Source organism: Megascapheus bottae, unplaced genomic scaffold, assembly GCF_031878675.1.
Source record: "Megascapheus bottae isolate mThoBot1 unplaced genomic scaffold, mThoBot2.hap1 HAP1_SCAFFOLD_348, whole genome shotgun sequence".
Lineage (NCBI taxonomy): Eukaryota > Metazoa > Chordata > Mammalia > Rodentia > Geomyidae > Megascapheus > Megascapheus bottae.
The window spans coordinates 71,925-91,648 of record NW_028327798.1 but is presented as its reverse complement, the minus strand read 5'-3'; the positions used below and the strand labels follow the sequence as shown (position 1 = coordinate 91,648).

The 19,724-nt window shown below is 42.3% G+C and overlaps 1 protein-coding gene across 1 annotated transcript; it reads left to right on the top strand.

Moving 5' to 3' along the window:
* Positions 1-714: 714 nt before the first annotated feature.
* LOC150039204 (phosphatidylinositol 3,4,5-trisphosphate 3-phosphatase TPTE2-like) lies at positions 715-12,701 on the top strand (the record flags this gene model as incomplete). Its single annotated transcript, XM_090327970.1, has 5 exons — positions 715-843; positions 4,827-4,915; positions 7,031-7,123; positions 9,754-9,824; positions 12,544-12,701. Coding segments are annotated over 5 exons (491 nt in total), but the record flags the coding sequence as incomplete, so codon positions are not given.
* Positions 12,702-19,724: the final 7,023 nt, after the last annotated feature.

The following is a 19,724-nucleotide window of genomic DNA, read 5'->3' as shown; positions in this document are numbered from 1 at the left end:
CTAGTGCATGACAACAGATTTTGTCATCGCTGTTTCAGCACCTTCACTGTTCTCATGGTCATAAGCAAGCCTAGAAGCAAGGGCTTCTTCTTTCCATGTTACTGTCTGCAAACCTCAGCTGGTCTCTTTTTCCATGGTATGTAATTAGCCACAATGAGGAAAATACATAAGAATGTTGATAATGTACTGACTCATTCTAAATGTTGCCTTCATTTCTTAATGCTGTTAACAAGCTAAAAAAAAGAGAAAGAGATTAGGATACTGACTTTACATCTGTCATCCCCACTAAAATAAAGGCTTTTGTTGCTTTACAGAGTCGCTATGTTGGCTACTTTGAATGGTCTCAGCTGGGCTCTTTTTCCACAATGAGGAAAATACATAAGAATGTTGATAATGTAAGGGCTCATTCTAAATGTTGTCTTCCTTTCTTATTTTTTGCCAGTCATGGGCTTGAGCTCAGGGCCTGAGCACTGTCCTTGGACTTTCTCAAGGCTAGAGCTCTACCACTTGTGCCTCAGCACCACTTCCGGCTTTTTTCTATGTATGTGGTACCGAGGAATCGAACCCGGGTCTTCATGCATGCTAGGCAAGCACTTTAACCACTAGGCCAAACTCCCAGCCCTAAATGTTGTCTTCCTTTCTTACTGCTGTTCACAAGCTGAAAAAGAGAAGGAGATTAGGTTACTGACTTTACATCTGGCATTCCCACTGAAGTGGAGGCTTTTGTTGCTTTACAGAGTCTCTATGTCCACTACTTTGACATCTTGAAGAATGTGTTGAACTGGGAAATGCCAGTGAAAAAACCTCTTAAAATTGTGAAATTTGTGATTTACTCCATCCAAGGTAAGTGCTTTAGAAAGGAAGGAGAAGACAAGAGGATGTGCGATCCACTATTTGGGAGGGTTTTGCTTATGTTATGCAAATGATCCTACATCACAGCTAAGTGTCAATGCATGTGACCTTCTCCCTCTTGAGCTCTCCTTAGATGCCTCTCTTATTCCCTTGCCCATTTCCACTTGAGGGGAGGTTCTACCCCTTGCGTTCTGTTCTCGATGTTCTTGTCTCAACCGAGGATAGATTTTTTTCATAGAAGAGAAGATTAAAGAACCCAGTAGAATCCTTCTTTCTCAGACTCATTTCTCCTTCATGGTTCATCTCAGCATTGCTGGCCATGCCTCATTTTCTTGGCCAGTCCTTCCAGCGGCCCTTTCTTCTCAGAACTATAGTCTTTTCTCTCTTTCCTCCTCCTCTAAGCATCTCCTCACTATCTTCTCCATCAGGATGCCTTATTTTATTTGTTGCCACCTTTGGCCAGGTCATATGCTAGCATTCAGCTGGGGTTGTGAGCAGAAAAGACAAATAAGTGCTTAGATTTTAAAAAAAACCAACTACAATGCAGGGGTTCTCAAGGCTCTTTACCTAAAAGCCTCCTTACTGAGAAGGCTGACATGTGGAGGACCACAGTTTGAAGCCATCCCAAGCCACTCTGAGTCTCCAATTGCAACCAAAAAAAGCAAAATGGGGGCATTCCTCAAGTGATAGAGTGTCAGCTAGACAAGCTGAGCAGGTTCAAGACCCAGACTTCAAACTCTGCTAGTTGCAAATACAAAAGTTAGACTCTGTTGCAGGACAGGTTTAGGTAGTACAGACAAGGTTCCTAGAGGGCAGCACTTGGATTCCCCTGACTGCCCTTGTTTGACACTCACACCTGAATCTCCATGGACATAGAACAGGTTTGGAGAACTTGTTCTTCTACTAGACTCCTCTAGCAACTGCCAAGTTGGTGTTGTTTCCAAGAAATCAGACTGTCTAGTTTAGACTTCCCAATATTGCTGGAAAGACTGGCACAGACCACCCAGTTCTCCAAAGTTTTCCCCTGGGTTCTCCATCTCAGTCTTCCCACAAGTGGGACTACAGGCTTGGGCTTCTCTACTCTTTTCCTAGATGAAGTCTCTCTTTACACAGGCTGGCCTAGAAAAATAGTGAAAGAGGTTATTTATTTAGAGCTAGAAACCTAAACATGTAGAAGAAGGTGAGACAGAGAATTTTCACTTCATTTTGTCTGCATTTTGTCGGTGGGTGCATGGGGGGATCATGGGTTTCCAGCCCAACCTGTGAGTTGTACCTGAACTCTTCAGCTCAAGGCTACGACCCTACCCCTGTTCCTGGGTGTTGTCCCTAAGCTCTGCAGTACCCTTGAGCCAAGCCCCACTTCCTGTTTTCTGGAGGTTAGATGGAGATAAGAGTCTCGGGTCCTTTTGTGCTCAGGCTGGCTTTGAACCTTGATCCTCAGATCTCAGACACTAAGGAGCTATGGTTACTATGGAAGCCACTGAGCCCAGCTTTGTCTGTATTTTTCAAGGATGAAATTCCTTTGTGTGATGTAAATTGTTTAAATGTGAGGAAAATAAAGGCTTAGCACATTGTACTTGTGAATTTCAGTGGCTTATTGCTAGAGGATATCAGTAGAAAGCAGTTGGACAACTGGAACAAGGGAGAGGAGAGTGCAGCAAAAGCCATGTTTCCATCAGAAATCTTTCTGATGATAGTGTTTGATCCATGAAATTAAGAGACACCAAAACAAGGCAAGATGAAAACCCAATCAGACATGCTTCATGTTAATGTGAAATAGGCAAGGTTGAAAGGAAAAACTTCATTGTGGACTCTGAAACCAGATCTTGGAGGAAAGGCTAAAGGAAGAGGGGCCATTTGAACTGAGGAAAAGGTCACACACCCTGGGGTCACGTTGGTTATCCTAGCTACTTAGGAGGCTGAGAACTGAGGATTGTGGTTTGAAGCCAACCCAGATAGAAAACACTTATCCCCAATTAATTATAAATATTCCAAAGTGAAAGAGTGTCCCATCCAGCGGGACATCAACTAGGGCCAAGAACCTAGAGGGAGGAATGAAAGGGACAGGAGACGAAGAAGGCAGCAAGACAAGCATCCTGATCAAGCTGCCAATTTTATTTTTCACACAAGGGTTTATATGCCTCTTCAGGAGAGGGATTGGGGTATAGGAACTGCTCGGGGGAGGGGGTCCGGTAGTAGGATGTTTGCTTGGGGTAGAGGCCAGGTAGTAGGATGTTTGCATATCAACGCAAGCAGGCATGTGTTGCTTAGTGACCTACTTACAAGATGCAAGCACATTCTTACAGTAAGAATTCAGGGAGGGGGAGAATGTCCCCGATCTCCTCCCGTCATCTTGAAATAAGTGAGGGGCAAGGATTTAGGCAATATCTGAATTATGGTAGGCATTAACCTGAGGGGGGGACAGAGGCCATGATTCCTAGAATGGAGGCCATGTTGAGGAAGAAGCAAGACCCACTGGCTCATGTATCTGTCTTTCTGCTGAGGCCAAGCATCTTTTTGCGGGGGAATGGTTTTCATAGATGCCAACCTCCATGCTATTGGGCGTGTCCCTCAGGAGACCCCGAGACTGAGGGCTGTTTAGGCTGTCTCCTCGCAGTCTTAGCTGCACCTCATGCAAATGCTCTACACCGGTCAATGGTAGATGCATATCCCTCGGGTGGGGATTACGGTTCCTCTGGGGCCCCATAGTCCTCATAGCCATTTAGCCTCTCCCTCATCTAGGCTCTTCAGCACTGGATGGAAAATTCACCCATCCAGAGTCACCATAATGGCTGGAACCAACTAGGGGACTTTGAGTTTAGCACAGAATGTCCCATCACCAAGAGTTTTTGGTTCCAGTCCTCTCAGGAAACGGCTGTGGGGTGGTGGTAGAATCAGGCAGAACAGAATATGTGGCAGCAGTTTCATCTCTCAGTAACTCCAATGGAATGTCACACCTCCTGCTGGGTTGCCTGCAAATTTCTGCACAAACTGGTTAAAGAAGCTAAACCTAAGGCCTGACTTCGGTGAATTCTCCCAATGATTCCGTGGTTGCTTTTCCTGAGCACACTCATTTTGTCAGGCTGACAACCCATTAGTTTTTTTTTAACCTTTTCTTTTTTTAAAAAAAAGAATTTATTAACGTTGATTTTTACATCATCTTTTAAATGACAAGTTTAACATACAAGTGTTCAAGGAGGCAATCTCTATTTACAATCACTGGGACTTAGTATTTAGAACTTAATCACAATGAAGCTAAGGTTTGTATGTCATGGAAACACATTAATTTATGAAATAAAACATTACGCCTATAGAGTCATAGGTTTTTATGTCTATATAGAGGAGGAATTTAGATTAATGTGGAGAGAATAGGGGAATGCAGCCATAATATTTAACAACATATATCCTATGAACCTAGGGAAATGGAGAAGATAGGATAGGGGTTGATATATCCATCAAGATATATTGTACTTATAAACTGATTGGTTAATGTAAACCCGCTTGTGTAACCACCTAAGATACTAAAAGTATAAGTTAAAATGGCATAGGACTATTTCTCTCTAATGTTTGGGTATACCTGACCAATATTATCCTTGATATTGATTTATAAATTTGACTTAGAGAAAATTAAATTTAGATTATTATTATAGAACTCTAAAGGTAGCATTTCATAAGCAAGAAATTCTGGAAGCTCCCAATGTTTTTTTTTTCCTGGAATGGTGATGTAGTAAGAATTTATCTTGTAGAAGATTAAGATATAATGATTTTTGTCTTTCTTTGCAATATTGTGAACTGCTTTAAGAGGCAGAAACCATTTGTAAAGGACAAATTCTATGCAAGATCAAATGATTAACTAAACCCACAACCTTAGCTGGCCCATATTTTCTCTCTTTATTCTCCATTGAGTTAACTGGCAAGACATTTTGCTCTGTACTCTAACAAACATATACGTTTTCTTTTTCACTTTTATGCAGGAGTAGGAGAAGGTAATGGAGCAGACCTGAAAATTGAAATAATAATGCAGCACAAGACTGTATTTACTTGTACTCGCCAAACCTGCACGGTGAGCCAAAGCTCATAAATGAGAATTCTCATGTTTGTGTCAAAGCTCCCAGTCAAGTGGCATGATGGTCTTCCCCAAAGTAACACTCACCAAAAAGAGACAGCTTTTGCCCTCTGTCACCATTCCAGTTGGCATTGCTTAGTTCAGATGCAAAGCAGAGCCTTGTTCCAAACAGTTTCTGAAAGATATTGTCAAACTGTGCTTCAGTTTAGTGCTGCTTCGAATTCACTTGTGCCCACAAATGCTAAGAATGTCCCCAGGAATTACTCGAGGCTTTAAATGCATACATCATGTCAGTATTTGCCATATGATCTTCCTTTTGATCATTTTGATCATTTATTACAAAGCTGTGATTCTCAAATGCAGTGTTCTTGAAGGTCACCTTGGCACTTGTGGAAGTGGAAAGTCATAGGTTCAAAGAGTGATGCAGAATCTGTCCACTCAGCAATGGGCTCAGTGACTGTCATTGAGACGTTTTGTTGGATGTCACCTTGAGAGCAGTAGAGACAGCATATGGACTGAGGAGATGCCTCTTTACCCACAGCCATTTCTGAAATGTTCAAGAAATTCTCAAGACTGTGCACCTTTTCTAGGAGAAATTGGCTAATTTCCTTTTTAATCCCAAAGGAAGCTTTCAGAATGATTCCCAGGTTCCTGTTGTAACTTCTGTACATGCACACAAGTGTAGTGTGTTGTGAGGTTTAGGTAATATATTTTAATTTAATCTCTAATCTATGAGTTATCAAATCAGTGTAAAAAGTGACCATTTTCAAACCATTTTGTCACATAGGACACTGATCCCATCAATTCTTAGCCCACATTTATTCTTATTTTCCTGGATTTTAAGCTCTGAATCCATGACAACCCTAGTGTAGCCAAGCTATTTCCATTAATATCTGGACCTACAAATTCCCATTAGAGAAGACTGCCTCATCTGTTTGGCACATGGAATAAAATTCTCAGTTTCAGTGATATTTTTGCTGGTTTCTCTTCTCAGGCCTATATTATTCCTCCTTTATTAAAATCCTCCAATGACCAACTGAAAGTCTATTTTCTAGAATATGCTTTGTTATTCAAACTTTCTGCTGTATACTGCCCTCCCATAGGACACACTTGCACACTTCCTTATAAAGCTTGAAAACAATATATTATTTTCATATTGTTCTGTATGTAGAAAACTTCCTGAAAACTTGAAAATCATGTGAGAGTCTTCTGTGTGTATGTTTCTTGAAGCCTAGCATAGCTTTCTTCTTATTCTATGATGGTATATGAATATCAGAGTAATACATAGGATGATTTCATAGTTGTTAATCCCCAAACTTGACCTGTTTGTGGTCATTCCATTCACTGGAATGGCTCATTGACCTCATCAGCAACATAATATTTGTCATGAAAGTGGGGTCAATTATTCATTGCTTCTTGAACATCAATATACTGTTTCAGACTGAAGTTAAAAGCGCATCCTTAAAAGAATATAAAAATCGGATGATTCACATAGAACAGTTATGTGTATTACATTAGAAACTCCTGGTCATATAGGATGAGACTAAATGAAAGGATCTCTAGGATATTGAAACAAGAGCTTTATCTTGTGTGATTGTGGCTCTTAATGCACTCCGTTATTCCTCTTCTGTTTAGTTTCCTTCTGGTTAATCTCATATTGTTACTGTATCTGACTTTGTGACCTGGTATATTGTATGTATGTTTATTTGATTACTTAAAATAGGAAAGAGAAGTGGGGAAACAATATGATTGGGAGAGGTGTTGGGGGAGGAAAATGGGGACAAAACCATGAGAGGTGGTATCAATGTGTGAGAAGTAAGACACCTACTATCTGTGAATATAACTGTAATCCCTCTATACATTACAATAAACAAAAAGACACTTGTCAAAAATGAATACTTTGCTTCTCAAGTGTAGTCTTAAGATAGCTATCAAACATTTGGAGCCTAGTACCTTTACCACTTCAGAAAAAAATTACTACTATTTTCTATATGAAATTACTGAGCTATGAAATTATGAGTATATAATGAATTAAGGATGATTTCATGAGTGAAAAAGAATACTAATCGCTGGCAACACTTTGAGTTCCTAATTCCATGTGTTCATTGACAGGTTGTCCATGATATTGATACAAATAGAGCAATCTTTTTGGTGCCCAACTGTCCGGACTTATGTGATGATATAAAAGTAAAATTTTCTTCTTCGGTGAGTCCTCAAGTATCCTGCATGATTGTATGCTCTTTTGTTTGGTCTGGGTTTGCAATTTCCTTTGCTGCAGTTCCCTAAAATATAAAGGACAGATAAAAATGCATGTCTCGGGAAGGGGAGGAAAACACAAAACAAAGTCATCAGAATTTCTTGTATATATTTAAAATATTTATGATCACTTTCTTCTGAATTGTAAGCAATTGATATCTGTTACTTATCAAATGAGAAAAGTATGAAAGCAAAGATGCTAAAAAGAAACCAACATTGTTGACTTTCCATAAGAGTAATTACAGTTATGTTGTCTATCTTTTAAACACGTCATGATCAGTGTGTCTACCAAATGTGAGGGAGATTTTACTTTCCTGTCCATAATTATCTATTGACTTGCTATCATTAGTATGACTGTGTAATTTTAATGGATCAGCCATACATGTCATGTCTGAGTGTCAAATATGACTATAATGATTTTCTATGAAATCATCTATTCCTACTCTCAGTAAGAACTTCCATGTGTTCTGTATGCCCTCCTTCATTACCTGCTTGCTCACTGCTGAGCAGTCTTAGGTACTGAGATGTGAATGTGAATGTTGAAGCAAGTGACCACCTGGGAAGTCTCTCCATTTCAATGTTTCCCCTTGGATAACAGAACCACTGTGAATTCTTGCTTAGCTAGTGTCTCTAAACAAACACTGTGGTTTTTTTCCCTGGTGCAGGGGGTCTTGATGAGAGCTAGTTTTGTGATTATTAAGGGTTAAGATGGGATGGCATGCTTGTGAAAAATGAGGAAATTATTGATTACTGGTTTGTTTTGTTTTTGGCCATACTTTGGTTTGGATTTTTGCTTGGTTTACTTGCTTGGCTAAACATCTATCACTCGAGTCATGCCTCCAGGCCTGTCTGTTTGCTGGTTAACGTGGAAACAATATTTTACTTTTTGCCATGGCTGACTTTGATCCTCCAGATCTCAGCTTCTTGTGTAGCTAGCCATCACCAATATTGATGCCTAATTATTCAAACTAGCTGTCAGTTATGGAAATAGATGTGAGTTCTATGTCTTTGGGCTGACTCTCAAGGACTCTGTCTCTGGACAGGACCATACATTCCAGCTTTGTTGTGATGGAGCTCCAGGTGAAATGGCTGTGGATGCTGTACAGTGTGTCTTTCACAGGATGATTGTTTACCCTGGTGGGGAGTGGCTTCATGTCTAATTGTCCCACTGGTGACCATGGATCCTCTTCACAGGAAACTTGTTTGTACTGACACATGACCTATAGCTGCTGTCTGACTTTCTACCAAATTAATCACTCTAGGAAAACCCTGAATAGAGCAGGTTGTATATGCTTATTACATAAGTCACCAACAAAGCATGAAAACACAACACAGTGAATAAGAGAAGCAGTTTATGACAGAGAAGGGAAAGGCACCACATCTTGCAGGGCCAGTGGATGGAGGGGAGCCATCCAGGGGAAACTGATACCTGACCAGTGGAGGGACACAAGGCAACGTTACAAGCAAATAACATTCTCTGGGGGGCCAGGTGTGACCTTAGCAGGTTTTCCATGGGAGGTTTCATTGTGACCCAAGGTGCTGTAACACAAGTAGTCACTGTGACATATCTTCAGAGGGCCCTGGTAGTATGAAGTCACTAGGTCAAGTGCATTGTATCTGCTGTCACATAGACAGGTGATCACTAGAAAATGGGTGCATGAGACAGGTGTCTAGCTCATTCCCACTGAGGAACTGAGAGGTAGCAGAGACTGGAAACTGTTGGGGGTGGCTGTGCCCTGCTTCTGGTATTCCAGCCTAACAGAGTCAAAATGAAAGCAGAGCAAACAGAAAGGATGAAGAATTCACCACAGTATGTGTGTGTGTGTGTGTGTGTGTGTGTGTGTGTGTGTGTGTGTGTGTGTCTAAACATAGGTCTTTAGTTGATTCTTTAGTGGTGTTCTAATCAGATTGAGAGATCATTGTCTATATTTATCATATAAAAACATCCCTGAAGTTGAATTGGTGCCAAATGGTCATTCTATGTTTAACTTATTGAGAAACCCACAGACGCTTTTCTACCATTGCTTTCCCATTTGGCATTTGTGTCAGAAAGGTCTGAGGACTCCAGTGGTCTGTGGTTTTGCTGAATTTTGTTGGTGATCCTAGTGGGTGAGACAGTAGAAGTCCAGCTCTGCTCTGCATGTGCTTGCCACCTTTGGGGTATACTCTCTGACTAACTGAAGTATATGCTCAAACCCTTGGTGTTTGTTGCATCTGCTTTTGTTTTTCAGACATTAGTTTTTGAATTAAAAATATTGTGAATACAAGATCCCATCCAGATACAAAATATGCCTATGTTTCCCTCTATTTTGGTGCTACATTTTTTCACCCTGATTATGTCTTTTAATGAAATCCAACTGAACACTTGTTTTCTATTTCATTGTAGTAATTTTGATCCTTTATATTTTTAATGAAAAAGTATTCTCTTCAAGCCTCTGAGTACATTGTAATAGATAGGATGTTGCAATTGATGTACACAAAAAGGCAGAAGGAAGGAACGTCAACCCCAATGCAATTATTAGTTTTTGGTATCCATTTTATTATACAAATCACCTCTTTCTTTAATCATGTGTTTTTAGAAGCTTCCAAACTATTATGATGACTGTGCATTCTTCATGTGGTTCCATACATCTCTCATAGAGAAGAACAGGTAAGGACAGATTGTAAGACAGATTGGCAATTCCTTTGCCTACTATACTAAGCTCATTTTCTACAAAAATAAAGAATTGCTTAAGCAAACATTTCCTATCCCCTACCACAAGGCAATGTGTCAGTGAAGAGGCAATTACCCAGATCATAGTAATGATCAAGTTCTCTCACGACGTGTACATCTACCCGGTTCCTGGAATATAGAAAGGTCTAGGTGGATGTCACTTTATTGGATCATGATTGGTGGGATTCGTCTAGGGAGGCTTTAGCTGGCTTTCTTCTGCTGTAGGCACATTTCCATGTAGGACAGAAGTTTTAAGGCCTGAGAAGTATTAGCAATTTCAAAAGCATTGTTTGGTTAACCTCCCCTTTGAAAAGGTTTCCTCATGACTGAATGATGTATTATTGCTAAGAACCTACTACTTTATCTAGAAACTCATTCCTGAACCTACAAAGACTCAGTTTTCAGGAGTATTGACCTGTGGTGGTAAAAAGAAAAACACTTTCTAGATCATCCATATCAAGGTAGAAATGACTGTTGCCATGTCCTCATAAAACTGTGAGGATAGATATGAAGACCTTGGAGCTGGGGGAGGTGGCTCAGGTCTATTATCCTAGCTACTCAAGAGCCTGATCTGAAGATTAAGGCTCAAAGCCACCCTGGGTACTAAAGGACCTGAGACTCTTATCTCCAATTAACCTCTAGAAAAGGGAAATAGGGGTTGAGTTAAGGGTAGGGTGTTATTCTTGGGTTGTAGAGCTCAGGGACAACACTCAGGCCCCATGACCCACCAAGAGAGAGAGAGAGAGAGAGAGAGAGAGAGAGAGAGAGAGAGAGAGAGAGAGAGAGAGAGAGAGAGAGAGAGAGAGAGAGAGAGAGAGGAGGGGGGGGAGAATGAAGACCTTAGGCCATGAGTTTGTCCTAGTGGTAGAGTGCTTGTCTAACATGCACAAAGACCCAGGTTTGATTCCTCGGTACCACATACATAGAAAAAGCCAGAAGTGGTGCTGGATAGTATTGGTTACATCCAGTGCCAGACTTCTCTTGAAATCTGAACTGGGCCTGATAATACCTCAAATCTATTAAGACAGCAGCAAGAAAGCCTCATTTCTACAGATTTGTAACTCACATACAATTTGATTTTGGAAAGAGTAAACTCTACATTTAAAGGAAAAATTCTATCCATTTTCCTATGTGTCCAGCTGTCTCTTGAGCAAAGTCCTCGACAAAGGCAGGGTGTTTACTTGTTGCTTCTTGTCAAACTGGTTCTTGCTAAAGGATAGCTTTGTCCTTTCCACCACCATCATCTCATTGGAGATTATAAGAACATTGGATCCTCCTTTTTGTAGTCATTTCTGGAAAATTGGTATCATTTTTTCCTTGCTTGATAAATCTTTTTTACACTGATGAGATTGTGGCTTAGACAAAAACATCATTTCACCGATTCAGGGCGATATAGCTGGGCACTGGTGGCTCAGTGACCTGTCATTCTAGCTACACAGGAGGCTGAGATCTGAGGAACACAGTTTGAAGCTAGCCTGGGCAGGCATGTCTATGTCACACTTATCTCCAACGAGTCCTTGAAAAATCAGAAATGCAACTGGAGCTCAAGTAAGAGAGGGTCAGCTTGAGCAGAGAAAGTTTATTGAGAACTCAAGGTCGTGAGTAGAAACCCCACTACTGACATTAACGAAAACAAAGACAAATACAAAAAAAAAACCCCAGAACACTATTTAATTACGAGGTTTCATTATACACCCAATTATGTCTTGGTAATTATTGTGACAGTCCTGGGGCTTGAACTCATGGCTTCTGCACTGTTCTTTGGCCTTCTCAAGGCTAGAGTCCTACCACTTGATCCACAGCACCACTGTCAGCTTTTCCTATGTATGTAGTACTGAGTCATTGAACCTGGGTCTTCATGCATGCTAGGCAAGCACTCTTACACTAGGCCAAACTCCCAGCCCCTTGGTAACTTTTGTCAATTATAAACACTTAGAATATATGTTTGTTTGTTTATTTGAAGTAGGGAAAGGGGGGAAACATGATTGGAAGGGGGTGGGTGGAGGGAAACAGGGAGAAACACATGAGAAGGTGTATTAATGTGTGAGAAGACCTGCACCTCCTACTACCTGACAAATGAAATTTAAAAAGTTTTACAAAACACTTAGATAATATGCTCAATGTGGGTGTCAGTAATTCTCTAACAGGCACGTTGTGACTGATCAATTTGTTTCTGAAGATTAAGGTCTTTTATGTCATTCCAAAGAGGCAGAATGGGCTAAGTAGTGAAGACAAGTAGGACTTAAATCCTGGTTGCAGCCAGCAAGTCTCTTTGTAAACAAGGGTGTGCTATTGGATGACTATTCTGTTTTGGTTTTATTGTTCTTTTTTTAATGTCGGGAGAATGTAAAGATGGATTACAGTTATATTCGTCAGGTAGTAGGTGCATTACTTCTCACATAATTGTACCCCTTCTCATGCTTTTGTCTCCTCCTCCACCTCCCAGTCCTCTCTTTTCCCCCCTTCCCTTCCCTGTTTCAAATAAACAAATAAATGTGTATACAATATACCAGGTAGCAAGTCACAGACAGTAACAACATAAGAAAAACCATAAGGGCAAAAAAACGAGAAGAGAAATAACATAGTACATTAAGAACTACAATCACATACTGTAAGCCCTAAAAGAAAATGTAATGACTTTTTTTCCTGTCCTTAGACTTTATTTAACACGAGCTGACCTGGACAATCCACATAAAGAAAAGACATGGAACATATATCGTCCAGACTTTGCTGTAGATATATTCTTTGAAGAAGTCTTTCAGTGACAAACACACTATATTCTGTATGTTTATTAAATAAATTATATATTGGTAATAGTAACCTCTCTTCAGAGTGTGTATGTTTCTATGAACTCATCAATGCATGTATACATATGTACATACATCATAATCTTGAATTGGCTAGTTTATGAATTTACCAATTGTATGTCTCCACAACTACTGGCCTTCTTCTCTCAACTCATTTTCTTTCTTCCCCGTGTATCCATTTTTCAGAATTGCTACAAAAAAGCCAGGAGTGGTGGCTCACTCCTGTAATCCTAGCTACACAAGAGGACGAGATCTGAGGATCTGGGTTCAAAGCCAGCCAGGGTACTAAAGACCATGAGACTCTTATCTCCAATTAACCACTAGGAAAACCGGAAGTGGCCCCTGGCTCAAGAGCCAGGGCAATAGCCTTGAGCTGAAGAGCAAAGGGATAGTGCCCAGGCCCAGAGTTCAAACCCCATGACCAGCAGAAAAATAAAAAAGTACTGCTAGAAAAATATGCATATAATTTACATCATTCTACCTCTAATAGTCTATAGTGAAAATAATTTATTTCCAATACACTATGTTACAAGCTCTTTACATTTTAAAATGAGTTTTCAGGTAAGATAGGTATTTAGAACTACTTATGTTCCAGCAGTAACCCTCTTGGGAATTTATCCAAAAGACTGAAAGTCAGTATCTCCCAGCTGGTCCTCTCAAGAGCTAGCAGGAACTTCCATGAGACTTTCTGCTCCCTGTGTGTGTGCAATTGTGTATGAGGGAGGGTGTGCAGCCAGACACTTGTACATGATGCAAAATCCATGTACATGGATGCCACTCATGTAATACATTCACCACTTTTACACTCATTACATGTGTATACTTAGTGCACAAGTACACATGTGAAAGTGCTGTGTCACATATGCAGGTGCAGATGTGTGTAAACATTTGTTTGTATGGCATATAGTCACATGAACACATGGATATATTCAGGTGAGCATGTGCGTGAACATATATGTGTGAACATGTCCATCATGTACATGTATGAATGAGCATGCATTTGCCACTGGCTTGCACACATGAACAACCTTTATATACATTTGTGTTTGTGAATGAGCATGTATCACCTATGTATGCACCATTCATATACACAAGCTTATATGAATGCTGAGGGCACCCTGGCACCCATGAGCATGCTACATGTGCAATATACACACATAAATGCACACGAGCGGGCATCTGCATGCAGATATATGTTCATACATATATTCCTTTGTGTGTAGTGTATGTGCATATACACATGAACATGGTGTGCGCTTATAAATACACAGGCCTACGTGCACCAATTATTACATCCCAAAACAAGCCTTGATGAAGACAGGACATACACATGAAAGCCCTAGCTTCCTCAAGGAGGAGAAGCAATTGCCTCTGAAACTAGTGTGTCTTTTGACCAGGCAGATGATCTTTCAGCTGAGGCAGGTCCTAAGCCAGCCTGCCCTGGGAAGAAGGTAGTTGCATTCTGATGAACAAACAGATGTAGGTGTGAACAGAGCAGCTCTATCTTGCTCTCTGAGGCACACAAGCTAGCAAGGAACCCAACAGACACCAACAAACACACAGCAGGCAAGAGGAACAAGAGACAGTTTCTTCAGGGACACAGGTTTGTTTCATGAAATTCCCGTTGTCCTGAGAGGTAGGTAGGAAAAGTTGGGCAGGTTGAAAGGGCCTCAGATAAAAGGTGTCAGGGAGAGAGGGTGCAAGGCATCTGAGGCTGTGAGATTTGGAAACCAGACAACAGAGTGGTCAGAAGAGCCCAGCAAGGCCTGGCAGGTTGGGTCCAGCCTGAGGACAGCTGCAGGGGAGTTAGTAAATGACAGAGAGGCAGGAGTGTGGAGAGAGGTAGCTGGATAATGAGCCCATTGGCAAATGAGTAAACAGCAATTGCTTGATGAAAAATGTTTACGGTGCAATTAGCAGCTGTGCCATAAATAAAAGTTTAACTGTGTTTATTATGAACTGGTGAAACCACAGGAAACAGCTCTTCATAACTAAGCAGTCTCTGATGGTATTTACTTTGAAAATGTTCTCTCTGATAATCCAATATCCCCTCCACATGCATTTACTTTAGATTGTCACCCCTCCCCTGACACAGAGCATGAAACAAAGAGGCACTGACTAATCTGAGCTACAAGTCACCTCTCCTGCCTATACCTCGTCCAGGTCCCTAAAACCCATTTAACTAGGCCCACGTGACCCCAGTGGAGCGGAGGAACATATATGCCTTGCTTCTCTCTAAGAAATGGGACCCTGGAGTCACCACCCCACTCCTAAATCCTGCTGGAGTCCTAGAAGTTCTCCGTTTGCCAGACTGACTACCAGCTACACTCCCTCTGGCCCCACCTAGGGGCCACATCCTGACACACTTCCTCATTCTATTCCCCAAACCTAGCCTACTGGTAAGACTGCTTGCCTAGCATGCACAAAGCCCGGGGTTCGATTCCTCAGTCTTACATACCCAGAAAAGTGGCAGAGAAAAAATTGTCCAATGTCAGTACCCAGCCCCTGAGTTCAAGCCCAACTGGCAAAAAAAAAAAAGAAAGAAAACTCAGGTACACTGGGCACCACTAGCTCACAATGCCTACAATCCTAGCTACTCAGGAGGCTGAGATCTGAGGATCACGATTCAAAGCCAGCCTGGGCAAGAAACTCTGTGAGGGGCCGGGAGTTTGGCCTAGTGGTAGAGTGCTTGCCTAATATGCAAGACCTGGGTTTGATTCCTCGGTACCACATGCACAGAAAAACCTGGAAGTGGTGCTACGGCTCAAGTGGTAGAGCACTAGCCTTGAGAAAAAAAAGACCCAAGGACAGTGCTCAGGCCCTGAGTTCAAGCCCCAGGACTGGCAAAAAAGAAAAGAAAAAGAAAGAAAGAAGAAACTGTGAAACTCTTACCTCCAATAAACAAAAACAAACCAAAAAAAAAAAAAACAACACTGAGAGAGGCACTGGTTCAAATAGCAGAACACTCACCTTGAGCAAAAGAAACTCAGGGACAGTGCCCAGGCCCAGAGTTCAAGGCCAAGGACTACAACAAAAATCCAGACACCTAATGAAGACATCCTTGAAAACAGTTTGCATCATTTCTCCGCATACTTTCATGAGTTCCACATCCAGCAGTAAGGCTTACCAGACTTCCAGTTTACGTTAAAGTGCTCATCCAGAACAAAACCCTTTCCAAGGTGCATCTGCTTCTCAATATCATTTTGTGAGGTTTATCTGATTTTAAAGCATGTAGTGTTATGCTATCTGAATAAATCACATCTCTAATTTCCCGTCAAGGACACAGAAGTCCACACACATTTCAATAATGCTGATTCCTGCTGTTAGGATTTTTCAGCCCGGGCTCTGTGGAGTTTTGAGCTGGTCATACTTTTGCTCCAGCTGGAAGTTTCCCACTTCACACGAACTCAACACTGTGTTTTGCAGTGACGGCTGATTCCAGGTGCTTTTTCATGCAGTCTAGGGCATAGAGACAGACTAATGGATAGGAAGGGAGAAACAGAAACTTGATAGCCAATAGTGCAGAACTTCTGTGGCCACAGAGGGTGGAAGAGGCTTGACTCCCTCCCCTCTGTCCTTACTCCCTGGATTTCTCTGAGTCTGAAAAACTTCTCACTCACATCAAACAGTGATGTCTCCTACCCTCAAACACTCTGCAGCAACCCACTGATATGGCAATTTTCTTCTTGAAAGGGTCACAAACATCAGTCTCTGCTTATCAGAAACAACTAGCTCCAAAAGGACCACGTCCAGGAAAGAGATCAACACAGCATATGCAAAGGCAAAAAAAAAAAGCTTACTGTTCCCCAGTTCTCCCAACACTGTTGCTCACTTTTAACTACCAGATAAAATGATACAAATGTGGGTTTTTTATGTATTGTAAGCATTTTTCCCTAGTCCTTGCTGATAGTATGGGTTATAATGTGGATGATCAGCTGACTCCTCCCTTCTCTTTGCACCTTGACCTCTGCACTTGCACCTCCTTCTGAGCTCTGTACCCTGTGTTTCCTTCTGATGACTCCCCACCTCTTCCTAGAAATTAGCCCCTCTCTGAGGCAGTCTCACAGCACTTTTCAGCTTCACACTGCAAAAAGTTTCTAGTGTGTTTAGAATTGCTTTACATCACGAAAATAAAAAAAGAAAGAAAAACAAGAAAAGATAAGTTTTCCACTTTCTTTTTTTTTTTTTTTGCCAGTCCTGGGCTTGAGCTCAGGGCCTGAGCACTGCCCTTGAACTTTCTCAAGGTTAGAGCTCTACCACTTGAGCCTCAGCACCACTTCTGGCTTTTTTTCTATGTATGTGGTACTGAGGAATCGAACCCGGGTCTTCATTCACGCTAGGCAAGCACTCTACCACTAGGCCAAACTCCCTGCCCTGTCATTGCACTTTTACGTTAATCCCCTAAGAGTACCTTCCTCTGGTCCCACTCCTTGCAAATGCCTAGAGTCCTCACATGCCTACAGTCATCATAGCCAGCTTGTCTTTTTGAGCTGATGAACCTACCTGTTAAAAGACAAGTTTATGGGCCGGGAGTTTGGCCTAGTGGTAGAGTGCTTGCCTAGCATGCACGAAGACCTGGGTTCGATTCCTCGGTACCACATACATAGAAAAAAGCCAGAAGTGGTGCTGAGGCTCAAGTGGTAGAGCTCTAGCCTTGAGAAAGTCCAAAGACAGTGCTCAGGCCCTGAGCACTGGCAAAAAAAAAAAAAAAGACAAGCTTATATCAGGCACTGGCACAAAAATAAGTAAATACGTGCGCTAGGTTCAGCTGCGCACAGTGGCTCACGCCTGTCGTCCTAGCTAGTCAGGAGGCTGAGATCTGAGCAGCCCCGCACAAAAGGACCTGAGACTCTTATCTCCAATTCACCTCTAGAAAACGGGAAGTGGAGTTTGGCTCAAGGGTAGGGTGGTAGCCTTGAGCTGAAGAGCCCAGGGACAGCGCCCAGGCTGAGTTCAAGCCCCATGACCCACCAAAAAAAAAAATGCACTAGGTTGAATCGCTAGCACTGAAATAAATAAACAAATAATTAATAAGTAGCCAATCATCAGTCCCTTCCCCTCCTTTGCTTCGATGGTAAAATCATCTGAGGGCAACATGTTCCCCAGAGAACATGTGTAAGTAGCCAAGGGTGTAAGTAGCCAAGGGTTCTTTACAAACCCCAGACAAATGTGGCCTGACCTCCCAGGCTCCAGGAGGACAGAAGAGGCAGCACAGGCCTGGCAGGAGGAGGATGTGAGCCCCTAGCTACACTCAGTACTGAGTTTCAATCTCATCCCCATGGGAATCACCCTCTGGCACTCACAGTGAGAACCCTTAGCCCAGGGACAACTGTCCACAGTCCTGAAATTGTCCTCATTCTTCCTCCTGCTCAACCAGTGCCTAAGAGCAGAGTATGCAGAAATGGATACCAAACAGCCCATGGCCCCCTCTCCAACACCTGCTTCCTAGGGTCTGTGCTGTGGTAAGTCTCCAAGTTGATCTGCCCTCCACTGTTGTTGCTTCTATGTGCCTCTGCTGCACACGGGACCTACATGTACTCTCTGTAGCTGAGGGGTCCCCGGGGCCTCTTCCTCTAATATCTGTGGGCTTGAAACGGAATCAGAAGGAAGATCTTGACCCTTCTCGAAGAGGTTTCTTCCCATTTCTTTCTTTTTTTTGGGGGGGGGGCTGTTTTTCTGTCAGCTGGAGCTCTCCAGATCAGTGAGACCAGGCATCACTTTGCCCATTGAGCCTGCTAGGAAAAGTGGAGGAAGACAGGGATCAGAATGTAAAAACACTGCCTATGATTCAGGAAGCATGCCTCGCCACTGCCAAAGTCAGACTGGGATTGGGCAAGCGGCTGTGGTAGAGACCTGGCAGTGGGGAGGGGAGAGGCAGCTACCGAAGGCCAGCACATCCCCCTGGGGCAAGTACCACATACTGGCACAACATTTGGGGGCAGGCATGACAAGCCAGCACATGTCCTAAGGGGCCAGCGCCAGAGGGCAGCTAGTTACTACCATTCCTGCAAGCTGTCACAGCCACCATCACCAAAGCGACACCACTGCCTTCCTACTGTTGTCATCATCACCAGTCTTGAGATTCATAATTTCAGAGGAGGCAGTGAATGCCTCTTCCATTTTATGGCAGCTAAGTGCAGACACATGCAATACACTGGTGCAGGTGGCTGTGTCAAGTTCAAAGCCCTGGAAAAAGTGCCAAGAACAAAGAAGCACCACGCTATGACAAACAGCTGACCACAAAACTGCAAGCTAGCACCTTTAGCTTCATTTATTACACCCTCAGATAGCTAAACCAGAAATTCTGTCCTAGTACTGCCTCCCTTGTGTTACCCCATAAGCCCCAGTGATGCCTAATTCAGCTGGTTTTGATTTGTCTTTTGTGATTTTATCTCTAATTGAGAAAAGGAACTCTCCACTAAGTGCTGGTAACACTGAGAACTGAGATCAGGTAACACTACAGCACCACTTTGCTTTTTTGTTATTCCTATATGAATAGGAAAAAAAGAAAAAAATAAGCCTTGGCTGATTTGTAACAAGCTGAAGGGTAAAGTATCCACAGTCCAGGACATAAGCACTAAGACGCCACCTTCACTATTGAACTGGCTTCCTTATAGCCTGTGTTCTCCCCTGAGTGGACCCTGCCAGAAGGTGAGGCCCCCATGAGCCTTTCCAGAAGTCAAGGTACCAAGGCCACACTAACCCTAATGTGGACCCTAAGGGCTAAAAGTGACATGAAAGCCATCTTCAGATCTACAAAATCACATTTTGTAGGTGACCTATTGCCATAGGGGAAAAAGCCCCAATTGATCTTTGTGGACAGTACCTCCTGTACACCCTGCCTCCTCCTGTCTCCCATAAACTTTGTTTGGTGTGCCCTTCCCAAACACTCTGTATCCACCAACATGGAAAGGACCATAGACTGGAGTCTTAAAGCAACAAAAGTAGCTGGGAAGCAGTAGCTCACATCTGTAATCCTAGCTGCTCAGGAAGCTGAGATCTGAGGATAACGGTCTGAAGCCAAACGAGA